This window comes from Salvelinus fontinalis, unplaced genomic scaffold, assembly GCF_029448725.1.
Source record: "Salvelinus fontinalis isolate EN_2023a unplaced genomic scaffold, ASM2944872v1 scaffold_0993, whole genome shotgun sequence".
Taxonomy (NCBI): domain Eukaryota; kingdom Metazoa; phylum Chordata; class Actinopteri; order Salmoniformes; family Salmonidae; genus Salvelinus; species Salvelinus fontinalis.
The window spans coordinates 13,269-39,845 of NW_026601202.1; the positions used below are offsets into that span (position 1 = coordinate 13,269).

Genomic DNA, 26,577 nt, shown 5'->3' on the forward strand with positions numbered 1-26,577 from the left:
GGTACACTCAGTGTAGGTCAAATGTGATAGTATGCCTATAACCAGCCTGAGTAGGCCTATAACTCCATTCCTACTCTATTCTGCGTTAAGATAAATTCATGGAATTGGAAATGATCTATTATCAGGCTGGTTGAATTTTGAAAAATACTTTTTACTAAACGGTGCGTGCTAAATAGTATGCAACGATAAGTATATAGTATGCAGTTTAATACGCTAGTATAGGTATTCGGACACGGCCATTGTAGATCTGAGACAGGAGAGGTGTACAACAATACGGAATTCGGCACTGCCCCACAACTGGGGACGCTGCACAGCACAGATATGAGAACTCTCTATGGAGGTTCCTATGTTTCAGCATGTGTCAGACAGGCACATATGGAGAGACTAAAAGTGACAACATTTCATATAGCTTCAAATATCCACTGCAGTTTTCAATTACTGCACAGGGGTGAGCTCTGCAAATTATAGCTATATCCCGGGCCCTGTAACTAGCACTTACCAATGTCTGAGTGCTTAAGCATTTTTCTAAATCAGTGACTTTGGGGGGATTGTATCATTGTATAATTGCATGGATGGAAGCCTGTGTTGGCTCGTTGTGAGACATTTTTCATATGCTGGATTTGTGGGTTTGTGGGTTGGTGATGTGTGTGAACAAATCCCATGTTTCTGATGTGTTCTGAACCAAACTGAATGGCAAGTCCCCAAGTAGTGATGAAATGAAAGAAGAAAACAGACATTTAATTTACAGTGTTTTGCTACTCACTTCAGTGACTCTTCAAGTTTGGAGATCTTCTTCTTGGCCTCTTCTCTCTCTCTCTCCGCCTCGTTGTGTAGGGCACGCACCTGTGTGATTGTGTGAGTGAGAGACAGCGTGAGAGAGAGAGTGAGGGGTAGAAACAGAGACAGACACTATGACAGCAGGTCCATCACTCAGCAAGCCCCCCTTTCCATGACCTTATCCACCTGGGCCCTGGGGTTGCCTCTCCCTGACCTCTTATCTCCACCCATCATCAAGCTGCCATCTGGGCCCATCTCCTGATAGGCCTTTAAGAATGTACAGACAGACAGATTCTTTCATCAAGTTTACTGGGAGCTGGAGAAAGGCTGTGCACTCAAAACATTTGATCCAGCTATTTAACAAATTTTTTCAACTAACAACTTACTTCAGTCACACAAAGATTAAACAGAAGGTGAAATGGCATTGACCCTCACCATGACCCTGCTAACAGAGATCCAGACCTGGTAGCTAGCTAGCTTGCAGGTGTATCAGTCCCCCAATGCAGAGGTGCCTGACCTGAAACATACAGCCCTGTTACCCCCCCAACCCCTCTTTATGACTGACTGCTATGCCCTTCAACATGGAGGCTTTACTTTGAAGATGAACCAGGTGTGTGGACCTGCATCTTAACCCTGATCTTCACCCACCTGACTCTGGCCTGGCCTGGACCAACTCATTAGATGGGGGGATTTTTTATGACAACACATTGGCTTTGAAGGGAGGCTTGAAAGAGAGAGGGGTCGCTGCCATTGCTGTCTGGCAGCAATTAAGGTCCTTGCTGGATTTAGCTGGGGCGACTGAGCATGGCTTTTCGGACGGACAAGACTTCATCTCCCGTCCCCTATGGCCTTAAATTGGGCAACTTCAGGCCATCACCCCAGCTCTCCCCCTTACACCCGCAAAAACATCTGCTAAATATGTGACCAATAAAATGTGATTTCATTTGATTTGAACCCCCATCTCCCCTAAATGTCAAACCCTCACTCCTCCGAATGCCCCTCCCCTTTCCACTCCACCCTTCCTCCCCACAGCCACTGAGCCCTGTGGACCCTGTGACCAGCAGTAGTCTGACCTGTTAATCACAGCTTTGAGTTTACAGGCAGGACATAACATATCAAAGGGTAGAAGGGGATCTAGCCAGGACCATGTGGGTCCCAGGCTTTTATCTCTCCCATTGAACCACAGTCAGTCTGGAAAGGCAGGTAGAATGTAATTATGATCAGGCTTTAGGTTTCACAGAGTTGACTTTAGGCACGGTAGGCCTACATAGTTATGTAGAGTAAGACTCAGAGGAAAGGACGCTCCTCATTAAGACAAAGTGAGACAGTCTTCCTTTGTTTATTTAGAGCCAATACACTAAATAAGAGGTCAGCCATATAATCTCAATTTGATATGAGAGTATTGTATTGACACAAGAATTGATTATTGATTTGACATGAGGGTAACTACATTGATTTGATGCGCGGGTAACTATTGATAGAGATTGTACCTTTTTCTCACAGTGGTTCTGCAGATCTGCTTTCTCTTGTTGAAGTTTATTCTCTGTGTCCTGGAAAACACAAGTCAGGAGGTCTGAAAAATTCATACAGAACTACAAAGAAACACAACAAGTTATTTTTACGTGAGATGTTTTTTTCCCATTATTCACATTCAAACAAAACATCCTTCTGCTTGAAAATCTATCCAGCAGAGGATCTGGAGGGTTATGGGCCTCTGGACACACATCTGTATAGTCTTTTGTACTTCTTCCAGTTGTTGTGGAATAAAGCCGTTCTCTCGCTCACACACACACACACACACACACACACACACACACACACACACACACACACACACACACACACACACACACACACACACACACACACACACACACTTTACCCTGAGTTGTTTCAGTCTCCTGTGCTCACTGTCCTGTAGCTGCTGTCTGAGCTGAGCCACTGTCTGTTCCAGGTCCTCAATCACATCAGAGGCCTGAGAGAGAGGGAGAGATGGAGGGATGGAGAGAAAGAGAGAGGCAGGTGGTAAAGTTAAGAGCATTGGACCATTAACCAAAAGGTTGCTGGGTCGAATCCCTGAGCCTACAGGTGAAATATCTGTCGATATGCCCTTGAGCAATGCACTTAACCCTAATTGCTCCTGTCGCTCTGGATAAGAGTGTCTGCTAAATGACTAAAAGGTCAAATAGAGAGAGAAAGAGAGCGAGGATAACAACAGGAGTCTTATCTAACACAACCATATTACTCAGCAGCAGGGGGATATAAATGCTGTCAAGGCTTCAGTTGAAGATAAGTCATACATAGTATATATAGCATGAAGATATATCTAAGCATTCTAAACATCTTTGAGAGAACGTGGAACGTCTGTGAGTGTGATGTTTACTGTTCATTTTTATTGTTCATTTCACTTTGGTATATTATCTACTTCACTTGCATTGGCAATGTTAACATATATGTTTCCCATGCCAATAAAACCCCTTGAATTGAATTGCGTGTGACCAGTCTAGCTAATAGTTCTTTCAGTGGTGTAGCATCAGGTAATGCAGTGGTGTAGCATCAGGTAGCATCAGGTAATGCAGTGGTGTAATGTCAGGTAATGCAGTGTTGTAGCATCAGGTTATGCAGTGGTGTAGCATCAGGTAATGCAGTGGTGTAGCAGCGGGTAATGCAGTGGTGTAGCATCAGGTAATGCAGTGGTGTAGCAGCGGGTAATGCAGTGTGTAGCATCGGGTAATGCAGTGGTGTAGCATCGGGTAATGCAGTGGTGCAGCATCGGGTAATGCAGTGGTGCAGCATCGGGTAATGCAGTGGTGTAGCATCAGGTAATGCAGTGGTGTAGCATCAGGTAATGCAGTGGTGTAGCAGCGGGTAATGCAGTGGTGTAGCATCGGGTAATGCAGTGGTGCGGCATCGGGTAATGCAGTGGTGTAGCATCGGGTAATGCAGTGGTGTAGCATCGGGTAATGCAGTGGTGTAGCATCGGGTAATGCAGTGGTGCAGCATCGGGTAATGCAGTGCTGCAGCATCGGCTAATGCAGTGGTGTAGCATCGGGTAATGCAGTGGTGTAGCATCGGGTAATGCAGTGTGTAGCATCGGGTAATGCAGTGGTGTAGCATCGGGTAATGCAGTGGTGTAGCATCAGGTAATGCAGTGGTATAGCATCAGGTAATGCAGTGGTGTAGCCTCAGGTAATGCAGTGGTGTAGCATCAGGTAATGCAGTGGTGTAGCATCAGGTAATGCAGTGGTGTAGCATCAGGTAATGCAGTGGTGTAGCATCAGGTAATGCAGTGGTGTAGCATCAGGTAATGCAGTGGTGTAGCATCAGGTAATGCAGTGGTGTAGCATCTAGTTTTTCTATACTAATTTGGTTGGGTATCTTACGCCTCGATCACACCGACAGCGTCATTCCATTTTGGTACACCAGAAGTACATTCATTTCCAATGGAACACTGTGTTGCCTTGCAGCACTGCATTGCAGAGGCAGTCGCGGTGCGTTCTGTGTGATGCATACGTTAGATTTATTGAACGTATGCATCAATTTGTATGCGCAGACGGCTAGACAGAAATGGTAGCAGAATGTGAATGTTGAACTTGTTTTGCACACACATCCAGATGTTGCTGCGTACCATGTTGCACAATGATACTGTCTCAGTGCAGTAGTGTTCTACAGTAGTTTAGTAGCACCTGCCGTTGGCTACCTTAGCAGCGGAGAGTGTGTGTTCCTGTTGGAAGTGGCTGATGTCAGTCTCATGTTTGGTCTGGAGCTTCTGCAGTGTGTCTTCATGTTGCTCACTCTGCTGCTCCTTCTCCCTCAACAGAGACACCCTCCTGGACAACACAACACAGACATACTCAACGTTCTGACAACCATTTGTTTCTTAGAGCTTGGTGAGAGTGTGGTGGTCCTATGGTTGTTGTTTTGCATACACCCTCCTGGACAACACAACATAGACATACTCAATACAGACATACACACAGTCAGCACCACTCACTACTGTAAGGGCCTACTGCTTGGCTCAAACAGAGGCTGGAGCTGGGGCTTAGACTGGGGAACTCGGTGTCGGATTGGGTCGGTAAATGAGTTGGGGGCTGCCTGTGTATTTTGGGGTGAGACTATTCCTTCTTTTCATGTAAGGTTTGGGAAGAGAACAGTGAGTGGGTGGATGTGGGTGACCGTGGTGTGTGGTTTCCTCCTCACCGCCGGTTGGCCTCCTGAAGCTCAGAGCTGATGGTGGCGATGTGGATCTCCAGCTGGCCCTTCTCCTGGGTCACCTTCTGCCTCAGCACGTTACCGTTCTCCACCTCCACTGACAGCTGCTTCACACGCAGCTCCAGCTCCTGCACTGTCTGCTCCTATACAGTGGGAGAGGACCATCAGCAAGAGACAGTATGAACATCACTATCTGCTCCTATACAGTGGGAGAGGACCATCAGCATGAGACAGCATGAACATCACTGTCTGCTCCTATACAGTGGGAGAGGACCATCAGCATGAGACAGCATGAACATCACTGTCTGCTCCTATACAGTGGGAGAGGACCATCAGCATGAGACAACATGAACATCACTGTCTGCTCCTATACAGTGGGAGAGGACCATCAGCATGAGACAGCATGAACATCACTGTCTGCTCCTATACAGTGGGAGAGGACCATCAGCAAGAGACAGTATGAACATCACTATCTGCTCCTATACAGTGGGAGAGGACCATCAGCATGAGACAGCATGAACATCACTGTCTGCTCCTATACAGTGGGAGAGGACCATCAGCATGAGACAGCATGAACATCACTGTCTGCTCCTATACAGTGGGAGAGGACTATCAGCATGAAACAGCATGAACATCACTGTCTGCTCCTATACAGTGGGAGAGGACCATCAGCATGAGACAGCATGAACATCACTGTCTGCTCCTATACAGTGGGAGAAGACCATCAGCATGAGACAGCATGAACATCACTGTCTGCTCCTATACAGTGGGAGAGGACTATCAGCATGAGACAGTATGAACATCACTATCTGCTCCTATATAGTGGGAGAGGACCATCAGCATGAGACAGCATGAACATCACTGACCACCATCAAGATGAACAATTCTGTTACAGATGCACTATCTTAATAGGACCCTCCTTCTCACAGCAGGAAAACAATACTGCAATTATTACACTTTTCATTAGGGCAAATCAAGGCTGACATTTTGAAGTGGAAATCAGAAACGTTAGAAGCCATTTGAACCTTGAATACACTACCATTTGCATTTCCTGCTGAGTAGGAAAATTCTCTGCGACAACAGTGATCAAATTAAGATAGCAGACCAGTACAACTCTGTTTCACCCCCACTGTTCTACAGCATGAGTGGCTCATCAATCCAAACCCATTTACCAGTATCAGAAGAGGCTGGTGGGAGGAGCCATAGGAGGACGGGCTCATTGTAAAGATTGGAATAGAATACATGGAACGGTATCAAACATATGGAAATCACGGTTGACTTTGTTCCATTGATTCCATTCTAGTCATTACAATGAGCCTGCCCACCTGAAGCTCCTCCCACCAGCCTTCTCTGGCCTGAAACCCACTATCCCAGCACCACAGCACAGTTTACCCAACTGAACTCATGCTCAATTCTAGTCAGCCTGAACCGACTGTTTCTCAGCAACCAGATTCTCCAACTCTCAGCTAAGCAGACATCAAAGTCCTCAGTGCACCAGGGATAGATCCTATCAGGTGGGACTGTTTTAAAAGACACATCTGATGAATCTGTAGGCTCTTCGTTCCCTCTGCAAAGTCTCAAAGAGAAAGTTAAAGAAATAGACTTCAAAAAGTCAACTGTTCCGCCTGCCTATGAAAACATCTTCTCTCTTGTTCCCAAAAGCGTTTTTCTCTCTCCCCAAGCTGCTGTTTCTTTCGCTTTCTCCTGCTCTGCCTAGTTCTGCCTCCTCACAATTCAAGTTTAAAGGGCAGACAGAAGTTGAGCTCATTGCTCTTGGCCTACGTAATCCCACCAAATCATCTAATCCCATTCTTCATAAACCAGACAACCGCTCCAGATTACCAATCATACAGACACCCTCATTCAAAACTCAATCGAGGGTGATCAAACAAAGTCCAGGGGCGTGTTCATTAGGATACATCATAGGAAAACAAAAATGTCCACGTAGTCCCTCCCTGTTTTCTTCTGTTTGGTGATTAATGACCATGACCCAGCTGATTGTGACTGCCCAGCTAGCACATAACGTTCTGAGAACCATTTGTTTCTTAGAGCTTGGTGAGAGTGTGGTGGTCCTATTGTTGTTTTGCATACAACCATCCCACAACGTTCTGGGAATGGTGCAGGATAGCTGCGCCTTGAGGTCGGACGCCGAGCAGTTGCCTAACAGGCAGTGATGCAACCAGTCAACATGCACTTGATGGTGCAGCTGTATATCTTTCAGGATCTGAGGACCCATGCCATATCTTTTCATTCTACTGAGGGGGAATAGGCGTTGTCATGCCCTCTTCACGACTGTCTTGGTGTGTTTGGACCACGGATAGTTTGTCGGTGATGTGGACACCAAGGAACTTGAAGCTCTTGCCCTGCTCCACTACAGCCCCGTCGATGAGAATGGGGGAGTGCTCGGCCCTCCTTTTCCTGTAGTCCACAATCAGATCCTTTGGCTTGATCACGTTGAGGGAGTGGTTACCAGGTCTCTGACCTCCTCCATGTAGGCTGGCTCATCGTTGTCGGTGATCAGGGCTACCACACTTGTGTCATCTGCAAACTTAATGATCGTGTTGGAGTCGTGCGTGGCCACGAAGTCGTGTGGGTGAAGAGGGAGTACAGGAGGGGTCTAAGCATGCACCCCTGAGGGGCCCCATGTTGAGGATCAGCATAGCAGATGTGTTGTTGCCTACCTTAACCACCTGGAGGTGGTCCGTCAGGAAGTCCAGGATCCAGATGCAGAGGGAGGTGTTTTGTCCCAGGGTCCTTAGCTTAGAGATGAGCTTTGAGGGCACTATGGTGTTGCACGCTGAACTGTAGTCAACGAACCATATTCTCACGTAGGGTTTCCTTTTGTCCAGTTGGGAAAGGGCAGTGTTGAGTTCAATAGAGATTGCGTCATCTGTGGATCTGTTGGGGCGGTATGCAAATTGGAGTGGATCTAGGGTTTCTGGGATAATGGTGTTGATGTGAGCCATGACCAGCCTTTTAAAACACTTCATAGCTACAGACATGAGTGCTACGGGGCAGTATTCATTTGGGTAGGTTACCTTGGCGCTCTTGGGCACAGGGACTATGGTGGTCTGCTTGAAACGTAGGTATTACAGACTCGGTCAGGGACAGGTTGAAAATGTCAGTGAAGACACTTGCCAGCATGCTCTGAGTACACGTCCTGGTAATTTGTCTGGCCCTGCGAATGTTGACCTGAATGTTGACTTTGAAATGGGGTCTGTTTGAATATACTAAAATTAACAGCTTTGTTAGAGTTAAGAAAACATGGCATGCTAGCTCTCTTTCCTGGTGGCGCAGTGGACTAATTCTATAGATAGAGAACAGAAGATCATAGGTTTGAATCTCACTGATGCCGTGCCACAATAAAAAATAAATGTATTTGCATGACTAATTTGCATGACTAATGCCTCAGAAAATGTTCATGCATCCTTTCTGTGCTTGGAGTTTAAAAAAGTTAACCCAAACTAAGCTAGTAGTGTTCATAAAAGTCTTACTGAAACTTTCAGTGAAAGTTATTAAAAAACCTCAAAATAACCTATAATTTCCATTGTCAAAAGGTTAATAAAACCTCCCAGGAAAACTTTCAGGAAACCATAGTAAAATGTTTTCAGAACCTCACTACAACAAAAAATAAAAAATGTACGTTCCCAGAACAGGCTACATTTTCACTTCGATTCTCAGAACGTTTAAAAACTTTCCATTTTACCGATCAGGAAACTGATTGCTTCGTTACCAGTACCAATGGGACACCAAAAACGTACGTTCCCACAACTTCTAAGGAACCAAATGTGCTAGCTGGGTGATGCTTCTACTAGTGTCCTAATAAAAACAGTTGATTCAACCACCTACTCTCTGTTTGACAGTTTGGAATGCAGCGCATTCGCAGGTTGATACAAGTGATGACAAAGTGGCTGGATGGGGAGTGTGCAGTCCTCTCTAACCGATGAGAGCTGGCTGAGATAGGAGAGCTCTGTGTGTTTTTGGGACAGAGAGGGACGGCCAGCGCCGTCAGGCCCCATGAGAGGGGTCCTTTGTAAATTGTCTGCAAGAGGCCAACAAGAGTGCCTTAAGAAAATGAAGGGGGAACGAAGGAGGACTGAGCCAGGACGTGTGCTGACACTTAACGCCCTGGCATGGGATGAGACGGTGAGGCTGTGTGTGTGTGTGTGTCTGTGTGTGTGTCTGTGTGTGTGTGTGAGGCTCTGTGTGTGTGTGTGTGTGTGTGTGTGTGTGTGTGTGTGTGTGTGTGTGTGTGTGTGTGTGTGAGGCTCTATGTGTGTCTGTGTGTGTCTGTGTCTGTGTGTGTCTGTGTGTCTGTGTGTGTGTCTGTGTGAGGCTGTGTGTGTGTGAGTGTGAGTGTGAGTGTGAGTGTGTCTGTGTGAGTGTGTGTGTGTGTGTGTGTGTGTGTGTGTGTGTGTTTGGCGCACTCCCCTGAGCACCAGGTGTTAGCAGCACGTTACATTACCGGCACTGAACTCCACTAATGGGCTCCTTCAGAGAGACAGACACAAAGTGACAAGTGTGTAGTGATAGGCTACATATTAGCTTCGCTCTCCTGTGTCCTTCATAGATTTAACTAGGATAAAATGGGTCTTCTTTAAAGTGATAAAAAAAATCATTTGGTGCCCAAAATATTTATCAAAGAGAAGTTGCGTAACATAATGTAACAGATTCAATATTCAGTGATGGATGACCTACCAATGCCAGTTAAAGAGGCGGTCTAACTTAAACATATTCCCACATATTACACACTAACAGAAGACGTAAACATATTCCCACATATTACACACCAGTAGAAGACGTAAACATATTCCCACATATTACACACCAGTAGAAGACTTAAACATATTCCCACATATTACACACCAGTAGAAGACTTAAACATATTCCCACATATTACACACCAGTAGAAGACTTAAACATATTCCCACATATTACACACCAGTAGAAGACTTAAACATATTCCCACATATTACACACCAGTAGAAGACGTAAACATATTCCCACATATTACACACCAGTAGAAGACTTAAACATATTCCCACATATTACACACCAGCAGAAGACTTAAACATATTCCCACATATTACACACCAGCAGAAGACTTAAACATATTCCCACATATTACACACCAACAGAAGACTTAAACATATTCCCACATATTACACACCAGTAGAAGACTTAAACCAATTCCCACATATTACACACCAGTAGAAGACTTAAACAAATTCCCACATATTACACACCAACAGAAGACTTAAACATATTCCCACATATTACACACCAACAGAAGACTTAAACATATTCCCACATATTACACACCAGCAGAAGACTTAAACATATTCCCACATATTACACACCAACGGAAGACTTAAACATATTCCCACATATTACACACCAGCAGAAGACTTAAACATATTCCCACATATTACACACCAGCAGAAGACTTAAACATATTCCCACATATTACACACCAACGGAAGACTTAAACATATTCCCACATATTACACACCAGCAGAAGACTTAAACATATTCCCACATATTACACACCAGCAGAAGACTTAAACAAATTCCCACATATTACACACCAGCAGAAGACTTAAACATATTCCCACATATTACACACCAGCAGAAGACTTAAACATATTCCCACATATTACACACCAACGGAAGACTTAAACATATTCCCACATATTACACACCAGCAGAAGACTTAAACATATTCCCACATATTACACACCAGCAGAAGACTTAAACAAATTCCCACATATTACACACCAGCAGAAGACTTAAACATATTCCCACATATTACACAGCAGCAGAAGACTTAAACATATTCCCACATATTACACACCAGCAGAAGACTTAAACATATTCCCACATATTACACACCAACAGAAGACTTAAACATATTCCCACATATTACACACCAGTAGAAGACTTAAACATATTCCCACATATTACACACCAGTAGAAGACTTAAACATATTCCCACATATTACACACCAGTAGAAGACTTAAACATATTCCCACATATTACACACCAGTAGAAGACTTAAACATATTCCCACATATTACACACCAGTAGAAGACGTAAACATATTCCCACATATTACACACCAGTAGAAGACTTAAACATATTCCCACATATTACACACCAGCAGAAGACTTAAACATATTCCCACATATTACACACCAGCAGAAGACTTAAACATATTCCCACATATTACACACCAACAGAAGACTTAAACATATTCCCACATATTACACACCAGTAGAAGACTTAAACCAATTCCCACATATTACACACCAGTAGAAGACTTAAACAAATTCCCACATATTACACACCAACAGAAGACTTAAACATATTCCCACATATTACACACCAACAGAAGACTTAAACATATTCCCACATATTACACACCAGCAGAAGACTTAAACATATTCCCACATATTACACACCAACGGAAGACTTAAACATATTCCCACATATTACACACCAGCAGAAGACTTAAACATATTCCCACATATTACACACCAGCAGAAGACTTAAACATATTCCCACATATTACACACCAACGGAAGACTTAAACATATTCCCACATATTACACACCAGCAGAAGACTTAAACATATTCCCACATATTACACACCAGCAGAAGACTTAAACAAATTCCCACATATTACACACCAGCAGAAGACTTAAACATATTCCCACATATTACACACCAGCAGAAGACTTAAACATATTCCCACATATTACACACCAACGGAAGACTTAAACATATTCCCACATATTACACACCAGCAGAAGACTTAAACATATTCCCACATATTACACACCAGCAGAAGACTTAAACAAATTCCCACATATTACACACCAGCAGAAGACTTAAACATATTCCCACATATTACACAGCAGCAGAAGACTTAAACATATTCCCACATATTACACACCAGCAGAAGACTTAAACATATTCCCACATATTACACACCAACAGAAGACTTAAACATATTCCCACATATTACACACCAGTAGAAGACTTAAACCAATTCCCACATATTACACACCAGTAGAAGACTTAAACAAATTCCCACATATTACACACCAACAGAAGACTTAAACATATTCCCACATATTACACACCAACAGAAGACTTAAACATATTCCCACATATTACACACCAGCAGAAGACTTAAACATATTCCCACATATTACACACCAACGGAAGACTTAAACATATTCCCACATATTACACACCAGCAGAAGACTTAAACATATTCCCACATATTACACACCAGCAGAAGACTTAAACATATTCCCACATATTACACACCAACGGAAGACTTAAACATATTCCCACATATTACACACCAGCAGAAGACTTAAACATATTCCCACATATTACACACCAGCAGAAGACTTAAACAAATTCCCACATATTACACACCAGCAGAAGACTTAAACATATTCCCACATATTACACACCAACGGAAGACTTAAACATATTCCCACATATTACACACCAGCAGAAGACTTAAACATATTCCCACATATTACACACCAGCAGAAGACTTAAACAAATTCCCACATATTACACACCAGCAGAAGACTTAAACATATTCCCACATATTACACAGCAGCAGAAGACTTGGAGTGCTTGTATGCCACCTGTGGGTGTGTGTGATGCAGCTAAAGATGCTGTTATGGTACAGGAATACTGCAGTGGCCTGTCAGGGACATGCTCTGTTCTCTTCGTCTCCGTTGACGCACACAGACAAGCACAAACAAAGAGATTTCAGTCATATTTCATCTTGTCTTCATGTTGACATACACACTAGCAGCTGCTCTACCTGACCTGTTCTAGACACCAGACAAGTTCCAAAAACAATTACAGGTGTCAAAACACCTTTCTTTGGGTAAGAAGCCTACGTGAAAATGTGTGTGTCATATGTTGAAACTCTCACTCTGTCAGATAGCTTTGATAAACTTCACTTTACCTTTTGTTTTTTGGCAAGCACCAAAAACACTGCACACGGTTGCATGATGAAAGACAAACAACATATTTCAGAGGGCTTCGATACTGAGACATCAAATAGAGAGGGGGAGTTCAGAGCTACCTCACCTCAGCTGACATTTCTTATGAAGAGAACAGGGGTGTGTGTGTGTGTGTATGTGCACACCCGTGCATGTGTACCTCTGTGTGGAGGTCAGCCTAAACTAACAGGGGTAGAGCACCTCATTTCCAGTGAGAGGGCCCTTTCATGTTGCGGGCCTCACCTGGCTATAGCCTGTGTTTAGTTATTAAAGAAGGGTCTTACCCAGCCTCGCACGGCCCGCTTTTGATGCTTCTTAAATTCCATCCTGCTGACAGACTATCTCACTGCAAGTGGGAGCGCACGTGTGTGTGTGTGTGTGTGTGATAGAGTGAAAAAAAGAAAGTGTGTGTGTATGGGTAGGAGTACACATTACCTGTGAAAGCTATTGAATGCAAATATCTGCGTGTGAGAGAGGGAGATAGAGAATGTGTGTGTGAGAGCAAAAGTGAGAGAAAGTGTGTGTGTGTGTGTGTGTGTGCGTGTATGTACACGTTAATTGTGAAAGCTGCTGAATGTCATAAGAGAAGCTAAATTCATGAAGTACTGTACTGTGTCTGAATGGCCCCTGTTGCTGATCATCCATACCTAATCCCCCACCCCTACTTTGTCCCACCTTAGGTCCTTGTCCCACCTTGTTGTGGAATGAAGCCGTTCTCTCGCTCACACACACACACACACACACACACACACACACACACACACACACACACACACACACACACACACACACACACACACACACACACACACACACACACACACACACACACACACACACACACACACAAAGCAACACTCTCAGGTTAGATGTTATGGAACAGTCTGCCTACCCATGTGAGAGACGCAGACTCGGTCTCAACCTTTAAGTCTTTACTGAAGACTTATCTCTTCAGTAGGTCATATGATTGAGTGTAGTCTGGCCCAGGAGTGTGAAGGTGAACGGTAAGGCTCTGGAGCAACAAACCGCCCTTGCTGTCTCTGCCTGGCCGGTTCCCCTCTCTCCACTGGGATTCTCTGCCTCTAACCCTATTACAGGGGCTGAGTCACTGGCTTACTGGTGCTCTTTCATGCCGTCCCTAGGAGGGGTGCGTCACTTGAGTGGGTTGAGTTACTGACGTGATCTTCCTGTCTGGGTTGGCGCCCCCCCTTGGTTTGTGCTGTGGTGGAGATCTTTGTTGGCTATACTCGGCCTTGTCTCAGGATTGTAAGTTGGTGGTTGAAGATATCCCTCTAGTGGTGCGGGGGCTGTGCTTTGGCAAAGTGGGTGGGGTTATATCCTTCCTGTTTGGCCCTGTCCGGGGGTATCTTCGGATGGGGCCACAGTGTCTCCTGACCGCTCCTGTCTCAGCCTCCAGTATTTATGCTGCAGTAGTTTGTGTCGGGGGGCTAGGGTCAGTTGGTTATACCTGGAGTACTTCTCCTGTCTTATCCAGTGTCCTGTGTGAATTTAAGTATGTTCTCTCTAATTCTCTCCTTCTCTCTTTCTTTCTCTCTCTCTGAGAACCTGAGCCCTAGGACCATACGTCAGGACTACCGGGCATGATGACTCCTTGCTGTCCCCAGTCCGCCTGGCCTTGCTGCTATTCCAGTTTCAACTGTTCTGCCTGCGGTTACGGAACCCCTACCTGTCCCAGACCTGCTGTTTTCAACTCTTAATGATTGGCTATGAAAAGCCAACAGATTTATTGCTGATTATTATTTGACCATGCTTGTCATTTATGAACATTTTGAAAATCTTGGCTCTCTCTAATTTTCTCCTTCTCTCTTTCTTTCTCTCGGAGGACCTGAGCCCTAGGACCATACGTCGGGACTACCGGGCGTGGTGACTCCTTGCTGTCCCCAGTCCGCCTGGCCTTGCTGCTATTACTGTTTCAACTGTTCTGCCTGCGGTTATGGAACCGCCACCTGTCCCAGACCTGTTGTTTTTCAACTCTTAATGATCGGCTATGAAAAGCCAACTGAAAATTATTCATGATTATTTGACCATGCTTGTCACTTATGAAAATTTTTGAACATCTTGGCATAGTTCTGTTATAATCTCCACCCGGCACAGCCAGAAGAGGACTGGCCACCCCTCATAGCCTGGTTCCTCTCTAGGTTTCTTCCTAGGTTTTGGCCTTTCTAGGGAGTTTTTCCTAGCCACCGTGCTTCTACACCTGCATTACTAGCTGTTTGGGGTTTTAGGCTGGGTTTCTGTACAGCACTTCGAGATATTAGCTGATGTACGAAGGGCTATATAAAATAAACTTGATTGATTGATTGAACTTGATTGATTCGGTCCCAGGACACAGATGCAAAGGCAGAGAAACTTTTACAAGGTGGAAGGTACAGTTGAAGTCAGAAGTTTACATACACCTTAGCCAAATACATTTAAACTCAGATTTTCAGAATTCCTGACATTTAATCCCAGTAAAAAGTCCCTGTTTTAGGTCAGTTAGGATTATCACCTCATTTTAAGAATGTAAAATGTCAGAATAATAGTAGAGAGAATGATTTATTTCAGATTTTATTTCTTTCATCACATTCCCAGTGGGTCAGAAGTTTACATACACTCAATTAGTATTTGGTAGTATTGCCTTTGAATTGTTGAACTTGGGTCAAACGTTTCGGGTAGCCTTCCACAAGCTTCCCATAATAAATTGGGTGAATTTTGGCCGATTCCTCCTGACAGAGCTGGTGTAACTGAGTCTGGTTTGTAGGACTCCTTGCTCGTACATGCTTTTTCAGTTCAACCTACAAATTGTTAATAGGATTGAGGTCAGGGCTTTGTGATGGCCAATTTAATACCTTGACTTTGTTGTCCTTAAGCCATTTGCCACAACTTTGGAAGTATGCTTGGGGTCATTGTCCATTTGGAAGACACCTTTGCGACCAAGCTTTAATTTCCTGACTGATGTCTTGAGATGTTGCTTCAATATATCCATATAACTTTCCTTTCTCATGATGGCATCTATTTTGTGAAGTGCACCAGTCCCTCCTGCAGCAAAGCACCCCCACAACATGATTCTGCCACCAACATGCTTCGCGGTTGGGATGGTGTTCTTCGGCTTGCAAGCCTCCACCTTTTTCCTCCTAACATAACAATGGTCATTATGGCAAAACAGTTCTATTTTTGTTTCATCAGACCAGAGGACATTTCTCCAAAAAGTACGATCTTTGTCCCCATGTGCAGTTGCAAACCGTAGTCTGGCTTTTTTTATGGCGGTTTTGGAGCAGTGGCTTCTTCCTTGCTGAGCGGCCTTTCAGGTTATGTCGATATAGGACTTCTTTTACTGTGGATATAGATACTTTTGTACCTGTTTCCTCCAGAATCTTCACAAGGTCCTTTGCTGTTGTTCTGGGATTGATTTGCACTTCTCGCACCAAAGTACGTTCATCTCTAGGAGACAGAATGCGTCTCCTTCCTGAGCGGTATGATGGCTGCATGGTCCCATGGTGTTTATACTTGCATACTATTGTTTGTACAGATGAACGTGGTACCTTCAGGCGTTTGGAAATTTCTCCCAAGGATGAACCAGACTTGTGGAGGGCTACATTTTTAAAAAGATTTTCCCATGATGTCAAGCAAAGTTTGACAAAGTTTGACAGAGTTTGAAGGAAGGCCTTGAAATACATCCACAGGTACACCTCCTATTGACTCAAATGATGTCAATGAGCCTATTAAAAGCCATGACATCATTTTTAAAAAATTTCCAAGCTGTTTAAAGGCACAGTCAACTTAGTGTATGTAAACTTCTGACCCACTGGAATTGTGATACAGTGAATTATAAGTGAAATAAACTGTCTGTAAACAATTGTTGGAAAAATTACCTGTGTCATGTACAAAGTAGATGTCCTAACCGACTTGCCAAAACTATAGTTTGTTAACAAGAAATTTGTGGAGTGGTTGAAAAACGAGTTTAAATGACTCCAACGTAAGTGTATGTAAACTTCAGACTTCAGCTGTAAGATAGGACGCCTCACCCTTCATGTGAGCTCTGTTTGTCCGCAAACACTTTATGAGGGGGCGTGTTCAAACATGAGACAGAGGGTGTATACAGTAAGTGTTACTGATGGTGAAACAGTGTTTCTCCAACTCCCCCCATCTCCCCCACTCACGGTAGCCTGTGTCTGGGCACCATACTCAGCCTCCATCTTGGCCAGCCTCTGGTTGGTGTCCTCCAGCAGCGCCTGAATGTTCTCTGTTTGCTTCTTCTGCAGGTCAAACTTCTCTTGCTCCATGCCCTCCACCGCCGCGTGCAGCTGGGGGGAAGAGGGGCAACGGACAGCACAGCGTCAGTCAGCCTATCACAGCTACTACGTGTGGTACCATGGCTACCTCCACTGGCCCAGGTGTCCAATCATAGACATTCTACTGTACCAACTCTGGCCTGTTCTGCGTCTCTCTCTCTCTGCGTCTGTCTCTCTCTGCGTCTGTCTCCCCCTGCGTCGCTCTGTCTCTCTGAGTCTGTCTCTCTCTGCGTCTGTCTCTCCCTGCGTCGCTCTGTCTCTCCCTGCGTCGCTCTGTCTCTCCCTGCGTCGCTCTGTCTCTCCCTGCGTCGCTCTGTCTCGCTCTCAATAGATATATCAAGTCACTCCTTATTCAGGGGCGAGAGACCTTATTTTAAAACCTCTTAAGGATCTCTACGGATCGGTGTCCCACACACAGGACGGTTGAGCTAACATAGGCTAATGCGATTAGCATGAGGTTGTAAGTAACAAGAACATTTCCCAGGACATAGACATATCTGATATTGTCAGAAAGCTTAGATTATTGTTAATCTATCTGCACTGTCCAATTTACAGTAGCTATTACAGTGAAAGAATACCATGCTATTGTTTGAGGAGTGCACACAGTTATGAAATTGAAAAGTTATTAATAAACCAATTTGGCACATTTGGGCAGTCTTGATACAACAATTTCTTTTTTTAAATTATTTTAATTAAAATTTTACCCCCTTTTCTCCCCAATTTTCGTGGTATCCAATCGCTAGTTGTTACTATCTTGTCTCATCGCTACAACTCCCGTACGGGCTCGGGAGAGACGAAGGTCGAAAGCCATGCGTCCTCCGAAGCACAACCCAACCAAGCCGCACTGCTTCTTAACACAGCGCGCCTCCAACCCGGAAGCCAGCCGCACCAATGTGTCGGAGGAAACACCGTGCACCCGCCCCCCTTGGTTAGCGCGCACTGCGCCCGGCCCGCCACAGGAGTCGCTGGAGCGCGATGAGACAAGGATATCCCTACCTGCCAAACCCTCCCTAACCCAGACGACGCTAGGCCAATTGTGCGTCGCCCCACGGACCTTGATACAACATTTTGAACAGAAATACAATGGTTCATTGGATAAATTGTGCCTGGGCAGGAATAATACATTATGGCCCTTCTCAAACGCATGTTTTTTTCTTTGTATTATCTTTTACCAGATCTAATGTGTTATATTCTCATACATTCATTTTACATTTCCATAAACTTCAAAGTGTTTCCTTTCAAATGGTATCAAGAATATGCATATCCTTGCTTCAGGTCCTGAGCTACAGGCAGTTAGACTTGGGTATATCATTTTAGGTGAAAATTGAAAAAAAGGGGCAGATCCTTAAGAGGGCAGGAGAGTTACTTTTTCTCATACATCTAAGCAGAGCTTCCCTTATGGATTTCACTATCATATGCTTGGTGACCCTGAACAGATAAGGGGAAATGTCATTAAGATCTCATTGAGCAGCTTAGTTAACTAGAGTTAGTGGGACTGAAAAGACAACTTAGAGAAGAAGTCCTAACATCATTTTTTCAGTAAAAAAAACACACAGGCATGGCCAAGTGAGCCTACATAGAAATGTCTAGAATAAAGATTTCCCAGCTCTATAGTGAGCCTGGCTTGGTTGAGGTCAGCCCAGATTCCGCCCTTTCAAATCCTTCCATTGCAGCCTTCCTCAGGCTTAGGAGTGCTTAGGGGCTAGGGCTGGTTGGAAATCCACTTCAGCCCTTCAACTTTCCTTTACCTTTTTCTCCCACTCGTTTTTCAGGGAGTCGGTGCACTGATCTGACATCTTCTTCAGCTCACCGATCTGCTTCTCTTTGCTCTCACGGATGACCTGGGACTCGCGCACCACGCTTTGAACTGTGGATGGAAAAACAACACACACACAGAGAGAGAACTCAGTAAGGCCCAGCCTCAAGGCCCACACACACACACACACACACACACACACACACACACACACACACACACACACACACACACACACACACACACACACACACACACACACAGAGAGAGAACTCAGTAAGGCACACACACATAAATAACGTTTGTTTCTTTCACACTACTTCAACCAAGTTCTGTGAAAGTCACATGCTTTGTATCCCTCGTCATTGTTGTTTCATATTGTATGTCAGCACTGAGAATATCTCCAATCTCCCAGTGTCAATGGGTTAAAGCTGAGTATAGAGAACGTCTGCAACTAAATCGCTCTGTGCTGGAAGTGTACTGTACAACATGCACTGTCACTAAAGAATCTGTTTATGACAAGTGTGAAATATCAGAGTCTCATAAACGTGCTGTTAGAAGGAGCACAGCTGGGTAGCATCGGGCCACACCAGTGGGGTCTCCCCCTGTAACAGTAACACTGCGTTTAAACTGGGGTTTTACTCTGAGTGTGCAGAGACACACTGGTGTAAATATCCCCTTGAGTCTGCCTCCAGGCTCGACCCCCACTATGACCCCACGACCTCTCACCTTTCTTCTCCAGCTTGCGCACACTCTCCTCCGATTCCTTCTGCTTGGCTCTGTACATGGTCTTCAGCTCATCGATCTCGCCATTCTTACGGTCTAAAATCTGAAGTGGAAAAGGGGTAGGTAAATTCAACCTGTTCAAAAGTGTTGCATGTTGTTTCATAGAGTTGCAAAATGTTGTATAAATAGTGTAGTTCCGGACACACCTCATATTCAGCTCTTCATTTCTCATCTACTGTTTTTGTTCAGGTGGTTATTTTTTTAATGTATTTACCTTTATTTAACTAGGCAAGTCAGTTAAGAACCAATTCTTATTTTCAATGACGGCCTAAGAACAGTGGATTAACTGTCTTGTTCAGGGGTAGAACGACAGGTTTTTACCTTGTCAGCTCGGGGATTCAATATTGCAACCTTTCGGTTACAAGTCCAACGCTCTAACCACTAGGCTATCTGCCTGGGTATGCAGATATATAGGACATATCTGAGCATAACATTCAGGAACTTGCTCATTAGAAATGATGTGCTTCAATATGAATTCAGTGCACTGTGGTGGGTGCAACATGTGTGTCTTCATACCTTTGCAAGCTAGACTTATTGAAAGTGAACCACTTAAATTAGTAGCCCAAGGCCCCGTTCAGAACCAACCCCTAGCACTAGACACTTGTGTAGATCTGAAAGGATTGGATAGGTATAAGCAAGATGGCAAAATAATCAGCCGGGTGGACTACCACACCTATCCAATTCTTTCAGATCTACATGAAGTGCCTGGGGAACGGGCTAGGGGTTGTTTCTGGACAGGGTCCATAATGGAGCAATACTGTATAGTTGCTACACCTGAGGTTGAGTGATTAGGTCACTGATTGCCACCAGCTGTCTCTAATTGAAAGCTAGACGAGTCAAGGTGCCAATACAAAGAGAGAGCAGCACCCTCACAGTTAAAGGGCCCCTCAGAGGTGTGTGCTCAGTCCCCTCCTGTACTCCCTGTTCACTCATGACTGCATGGCCAGGCACAACTCCAATGCCATCATTAAGTTTGCTGATGACATAAAAGTGGTAGGCCTGATCACCGACAATGATGAGACAGCCTATAAGGAGGAAGTCAGAGACCTGGCCAGGTGGTGCCAGAATAACAACCTCTCCCTCAACGTGATCAAGACTAAGGAGATGATTGTGGACTACAGGAAAAGAAGGACCGAGCACGCCCCCATTCTCATCGACTGGGCTGCATTGGAGCAGGTTGAGAGCTTCAAGTTCCTTGGCGTCCACATCACCAACAAACTAACATGGTCCAAGCAGACCAAGACAGTCGTGAAGAGGGCTGAGGTACATAAAGAGGTATATAAACGCAACATGCAACAATTTCTAAGATTTTACTGAGTTACAGTTCATATAAGGAAATCAATCAATTGAAATATTCATTAGGCCCTAATCTATGGATTTCACATGACTGAGAATACAGCTATGCATCTGTTGGTCACAGATACCTTAAAAAATAGGTAAGGGTGTGGATCAGAACCAGTCAGTATCTGGTGTGAACACCGTTTATCTCACACAGCGCAACATCTCCTTTGCATAGAGTTGATCAGGCTGTTGATTGTGGCCTGTGGTTGTCCCATTCCACTTCAATGTCTGTGTGAAGTTGCTGGATATTGGTGGGAACTGGAACACGCTGTCCTACACGTTGATCCAGAGCATCCCAAACATGCTCAATGGGTGACAAGTTTGTAGAGTATGCAAGCCATGAAAGAACTGGGACATTTTCAGCTTCAATGAATAGTGTACAGATCCTTGTGACATGGGGCCGTGCATTATCATGCGGAAACATGACGTGATGGCGGCGGATGAATGGCATGACAATGGGTCTCAGGATCTCGTCACGGTGTATCTCTGTGCTTTCAATTGTGTTTGTTGTCCATAGCTTATGCCTGCCCATACCATAGCCTCACCTCCCCCATTAGGCACTCTGTTCACAACATTGACATCAGCAAACCGCTCACCCACACAACGCCATACACGCTGTCTGCTAGTTGAAACTGTGATTCATCCGTGAAGAGCACACTCATCCAGCGTGCCAGTGGCCATTGAAGGTGAGCATTTTCCCACTGCAGTCGGTTACGACGCCAAACTGCAGTCAGGTCAAGACCCTGGTAAGGACAACGAGCATGCAGATGAGCTTCCCTGAGACGGTTACTGACAGTTTGTTCAGAAAATCTTCAGTTGTGCAAACCCACAGTTTCATCAACTGTCCGGGTGGCTGGTCTCAGATGATCCTGCAAGGGAAGAAGCCAGATGTGGAGGTCCTGGGCTGGTCCTGGGCTCCAACGACGTTGGAGGCGGCTTACAGTAGATGGGGGGGGGCTAACAGTAGAGAAATTAACATGAAATTCTCTGGTAACAGCTCTGGTGGACATTCCTGTTGTCAGCATGCCAATTGCATGCTCCCTCAAAACTTGAGATATCTGTGGCATTGTGTTATGACAAAACTGCACATTTTAGAGTGACCTTTAATTGTCCCAGCACAAGGTGCACTTGGGTAATGATCGTGCTGTTTAATCAGCTTCTTGATATGCCACACCTGTGAGGTAGATGGATTATCTTGGCAAAGCAGAAATTCTCACTAACAGGGATATGTGTGTGTGTGTGCAATAATATTTGATTTGATTTAATGAGAGATACACAACACTACATCAACAGAATTCCCATCCCCAAACACATCTCATAACAGGAGGTGGAGCAGCCCCTTCCAATGCGGACATCAAATAAAATATCACATGCATGAGTGAAACTAAATGTTTAAAAAATAACAAAGTACATTGTTTTAGAAACTATGAGCACAGGGCTCTCCATTGTACTGAACTGATTACAGTTATGCATAGCAGTACATGCTAGGAGGCTAATCAGTGTTATTGGGAATGATGATATCCTCAGAGCTGCATTAGTAGACGGGACCTGACCATGAAAGAGGCGGTTTTACAACACATGACAGACAGAGAGAGAAGGAGAGAGAGAGAGAAACAACACAAGTTCAGGACTGTAGACCATTTCACAGCGCCACCTTGTCTTTTGATACACACGGTGGAGATTTGATCAAAACCCCCTGTAAGAGAGATTATTTCCCCTCCTAAACAGTCCCAGGGACCATCAGAGGGTTATTTGTCCTGGGTTTTGTCTGTTAGAAGTGCACTCTGTGTCTAAGCCTGTTGTGGCCAGAGTGAGTGGGATGGGAGACATGAAAGGGAAGGGAGTGAAGGGGGGTAAAGGAAAGTTCACAGAACATTTAGGGACGTCCAATTTTCCCATTTTCCCATCGGCCTTCCTGAGAGGAGAGAGGAGGGTGTGTTTTGGGCACACGTAGAGGGCCGTCATAACGGGGTGTCAGAGATGGGGTCCAGAGGGACTGGGAGCAGAGGAACGACAGCTTTTAGGACGGTAATTGTGGGTCTTTTATAACATCTCTATTGCAGAGAGACTCCAGCCAGTCTGACTGACTAGACACTAATACTATCCCACTGTCTGGAGGAAGAGGTGCCATTACATTACACACAAAGGCATAGCATACAGCAATCTGAGATAGCATAGCAATCTGACCATGTACAATATGGGTTGTTATTTGTTAACCATCTCTTTACAGTCTCAATGGAGCTTGATAATCTAGGCTACACAGCATTATGAAAAAAAATTGTTCACTATCGTGGTATTCTAGCCATCTCAGATCCTTAGAGGATTGCTCCTAGGGCAGCGCCTTCTAGATGGAGATATTAAACCCTGTTTGTTGATGCGCTCCAACACTGTCATTTAAAAAAACAAATACAGGTCTGCCTGAGCTAATTATATAGCTATCGTGCGACCACACACACACACTATTGATCCATGCCTATACATACCATATCAGACCTGTTCTCGTTATCCTCTCTCATGTTATCTATGAGACGATGACCAGTCTAACCACCATCAGCACCACACACTCATCCATAATTCATCTACCTGGTGCTAATTAAAACTAGCGCTAGCCAGCTTCCCCATGCGCCTTTGAATGGGCTTGTTAAAGTCCCTACTCCACCCCCACTCCCCCTTGAAGCCATTAGTCAGACGCCCGGGTAAACAGGAACAAATTGAATCCGACATCGCTCGCAATCTGTACACAATTAGTATGATTTGCCTGCAATGACAGCGCCATTAAAGAGAGCGGGATGGAGAGAGAGCGGGAGAGGCTGCTAGTGGAGGAGCTGTCACCGTGTCTCCTGTCAGAGACAAAGAGTTCATCAACCGTTTAAACAGAGGGAAAATGGGGCTATTTCTGTTTTATTTCAAGATTCTGTGGCAACAATGAAAGCAGACGTTTTGGGAGGAAGTTGACAGATCCCAGGTGTTGGATGTGGAGCTGAGCCGATACACCCCTGGTGAAATGAAACTAACAGGGTGCTACTCAGACTTCACAGCCATTTCCACCAAGACTACAAGGAGCTTTGAAGAAGGTCTGAGTAGGATGCTGAAGAGCTATTTGTCTTAGTGGAGGAGCCCAGGGAGGAGGGAAGGAGAAAAGGGTGTGAGCCCAACCAAAACCACATCAGATGTAGTGTCAGGGTGGGAGTGGTGAAGGATGCAGGGAACATCACTCGTTATACCTACCTTCTGCACTGTCTCACTTCACTGTGCGTTTGTCCTCCATCATTTCAATTCATGCTTTTATGTCTGGGCGGTTCTATAACCTCCCTACAGATGATATTATGGCTGTATGTGTGAATTTATCTAAAATACCAAATAATCAAACATATTAAATAATGCAAATAATTCATTGATAAATCAGTCAGCACTCTGACCTTCTGCACGTCTGCGTCGTGCTTCTGCTGCATCTTCAGTTTCTCCTCCTGGTGCTTGGCCTCCAGGACTTTAGTCTTCATCTCAGCCTGCACAGAGACACACAGCACCATGACAGACAGAGAGGGCAATACAGACATCATCAAATGCAGCACAGGAGATGGACAAAATAGCAACGGCAACGGTGTCAATGAATCAAGCTTCATAAACATTTCTAAATATATTCATCTACAAACAGGACTTGAAATGTGTGTAGGAGGGATGTACCAGACCCAACAGACAGACAGACAGACAGACAGACAGACAGACACACACAGAGAGAGAGAGACAGAGAGACAGAGAGAGAGAGAGAGAGAGAGAGAGAGAGAGAGAGAGAGAGAGAGAGAGAGAGAGAGAGAGAGAGAGAGAGAGAGAGAGTGTGTGTGTGTGTGTGTGTGAGATAATAGTGAAATACAGTATTAGTCAGTGACAGGAACAGGCTTGGCCAGAGAGAACAATGCATTATGTAGGCTACAGTTATCCACTGACAGTCGGCTCCTTTCATTTCAGCTCAATATACAGGGGATCAACAGTTCAACTGTCTGAATCTGCATGTCAAGACAGAGCTCCCAGAGCCCTTCATTCACTCCCACACACACACAATGCCATAGGAAAATAATACACACTTAGTTAATACGCCAGAAGTGTACACACACAGACAAAGTAACACACATCTACAATAGTAATTCTACATATTTATACTCACACACTCAAACCAAGTACACATGAACATCCACGTTCAGATACGGCTTGCTATTACAGAGTGGGCATAATACTAAACGACAACCCCATACCTTCTCAGTGTCTACCTAACACAGCTCCTCCTAAGTCATATATCCCTCTCATCAGCCCTGCCAGAGGTTATGTTGCTTTGTGGCTTCAGGTTTCCTGAGTAAAATACTGGCGGACTCAGGCCTTTCATCTGGCTAACGAGACGCTCTCACCAACACGTGAGGAGACTGATAGTAGAGGCCACCCTGTCCCGTGGCTAGCCCTGTATGGACATCTTCCCCCACTTCTTTCATCTGGCTAACGAGACGCTCTCACCAACACGTGGGGAGACTGATAGGAGAGGCCACCCTGTCCCGTGGCTAGCCCTGTACGGACATCTTCCCCCACTTCTTTCATCTGGCTAACGAGACGCTCTCACCAACACGTGGGGAGACTGATAGGAGAGGCCACCCTGTCCCGTGGCTAGCCCTGTATGGACATCTTCCCCTACTTCTTTCATCTGGCTAACGAGACGCTCTCACCAACACGTGGGGAGACTGATAGCAGAGGCCACCCTGTCCCGTGGCTAGCCCTGTATGGACATCTTCCCCTACTTCTTTCATCTGGCTAACGAGACGCTCTCACCAACACGTGGGGAGACTGATAGCAGAGGCCACCCTGTCCCGTGGCTAGCCCTGTATGGACATCTTCCCCTACTGGCTCACTGTGTTCGTTAACTGTGTTTGCTAACTGTGTTTGCTAACATCTTCCCCTACTGGCTCACTGTGTCTAGTAGTCTACCTGATCTGATTGCCCCTGGGTGAGGAGAAGGCATGACATGTGCTCCTGATCTGGTGTGCCATTGTAGAACTGTCTGGCCTCAGGACTTGGCAGCTCTGGGGCCAACAGACACACAGTCATCCAGTCAGTGGGAAAAAAGAGTTTGCTAATGTTGTCAACACAAACGGGAATTAGACAGGATGAGTTCCTATTGCTTTGTGACTAATGTACTTACTCACAGGTTTTAGTCACTGGAGGCTTTGATGCATTGCTCAACTCTGGGGCTCAGTGACAAATACGTCCTTCCAGGTTGGAAAATACCTTTTGGGCAGTCATGTAACCTGTATCTGCGGAGGTAGCTTAGATGGTTAAGTCCCCTATTGTATTGACATTTGACAAACTAGCCAATACCTGCCCCATTCATTCTCA

At 44.9% G+C, this 26,577-nt stretch overlaps 1 protein-coding gene across 1 annotated transcript in view; it reads right to left on the reverse strand.

Moving 5' to 3' along the window:
• Positions 1-530: 530 nt before the first annotated feature.
• The window catches only part of LOC129848122 (centrosomal protein of 112 kDa-like), a 52,545-nt gene continuing 26,498 nt past the window's right edge, over positions 531-26,577 (reverse strand). The window contains exons 4-12 of the mRNA XM_055915591.1: positions 24,621-24,707; positions 19,804-19,903; positions 19,067-19,185; positions 17,187-17,330; positions 4,978-5,132; positions 4,478-4,607; positions 2,660-2,752; positions 2,268-2,327; positions 531-843 (exon numbers count right to left, since the gene is read on the reverse strand). Coding sequence (XP_055771566.1) covers positions 760-843; positions 2,268-2,327; positions 2,660-2,752; positions 4,478-4,607; positions 4,978-5,132; positions 17,187-17,330; positions 19,067-19,185; positions 19,804-19,903; positions 24,621-24,707 — 972 coding nt within the window. The 3' untranslated portion in view covers positions 531-759. The remainder of the gene's footprint in view (positions 844-2,267; positions 2,328-2,659; positions 2,753-4,477; positions 4,608-4,977; positions 5,133-17,186; positions 17,331-19,066; positions 19,186-19,803; positions 19,904-24,620; positions 24,708-26,577) is intronic.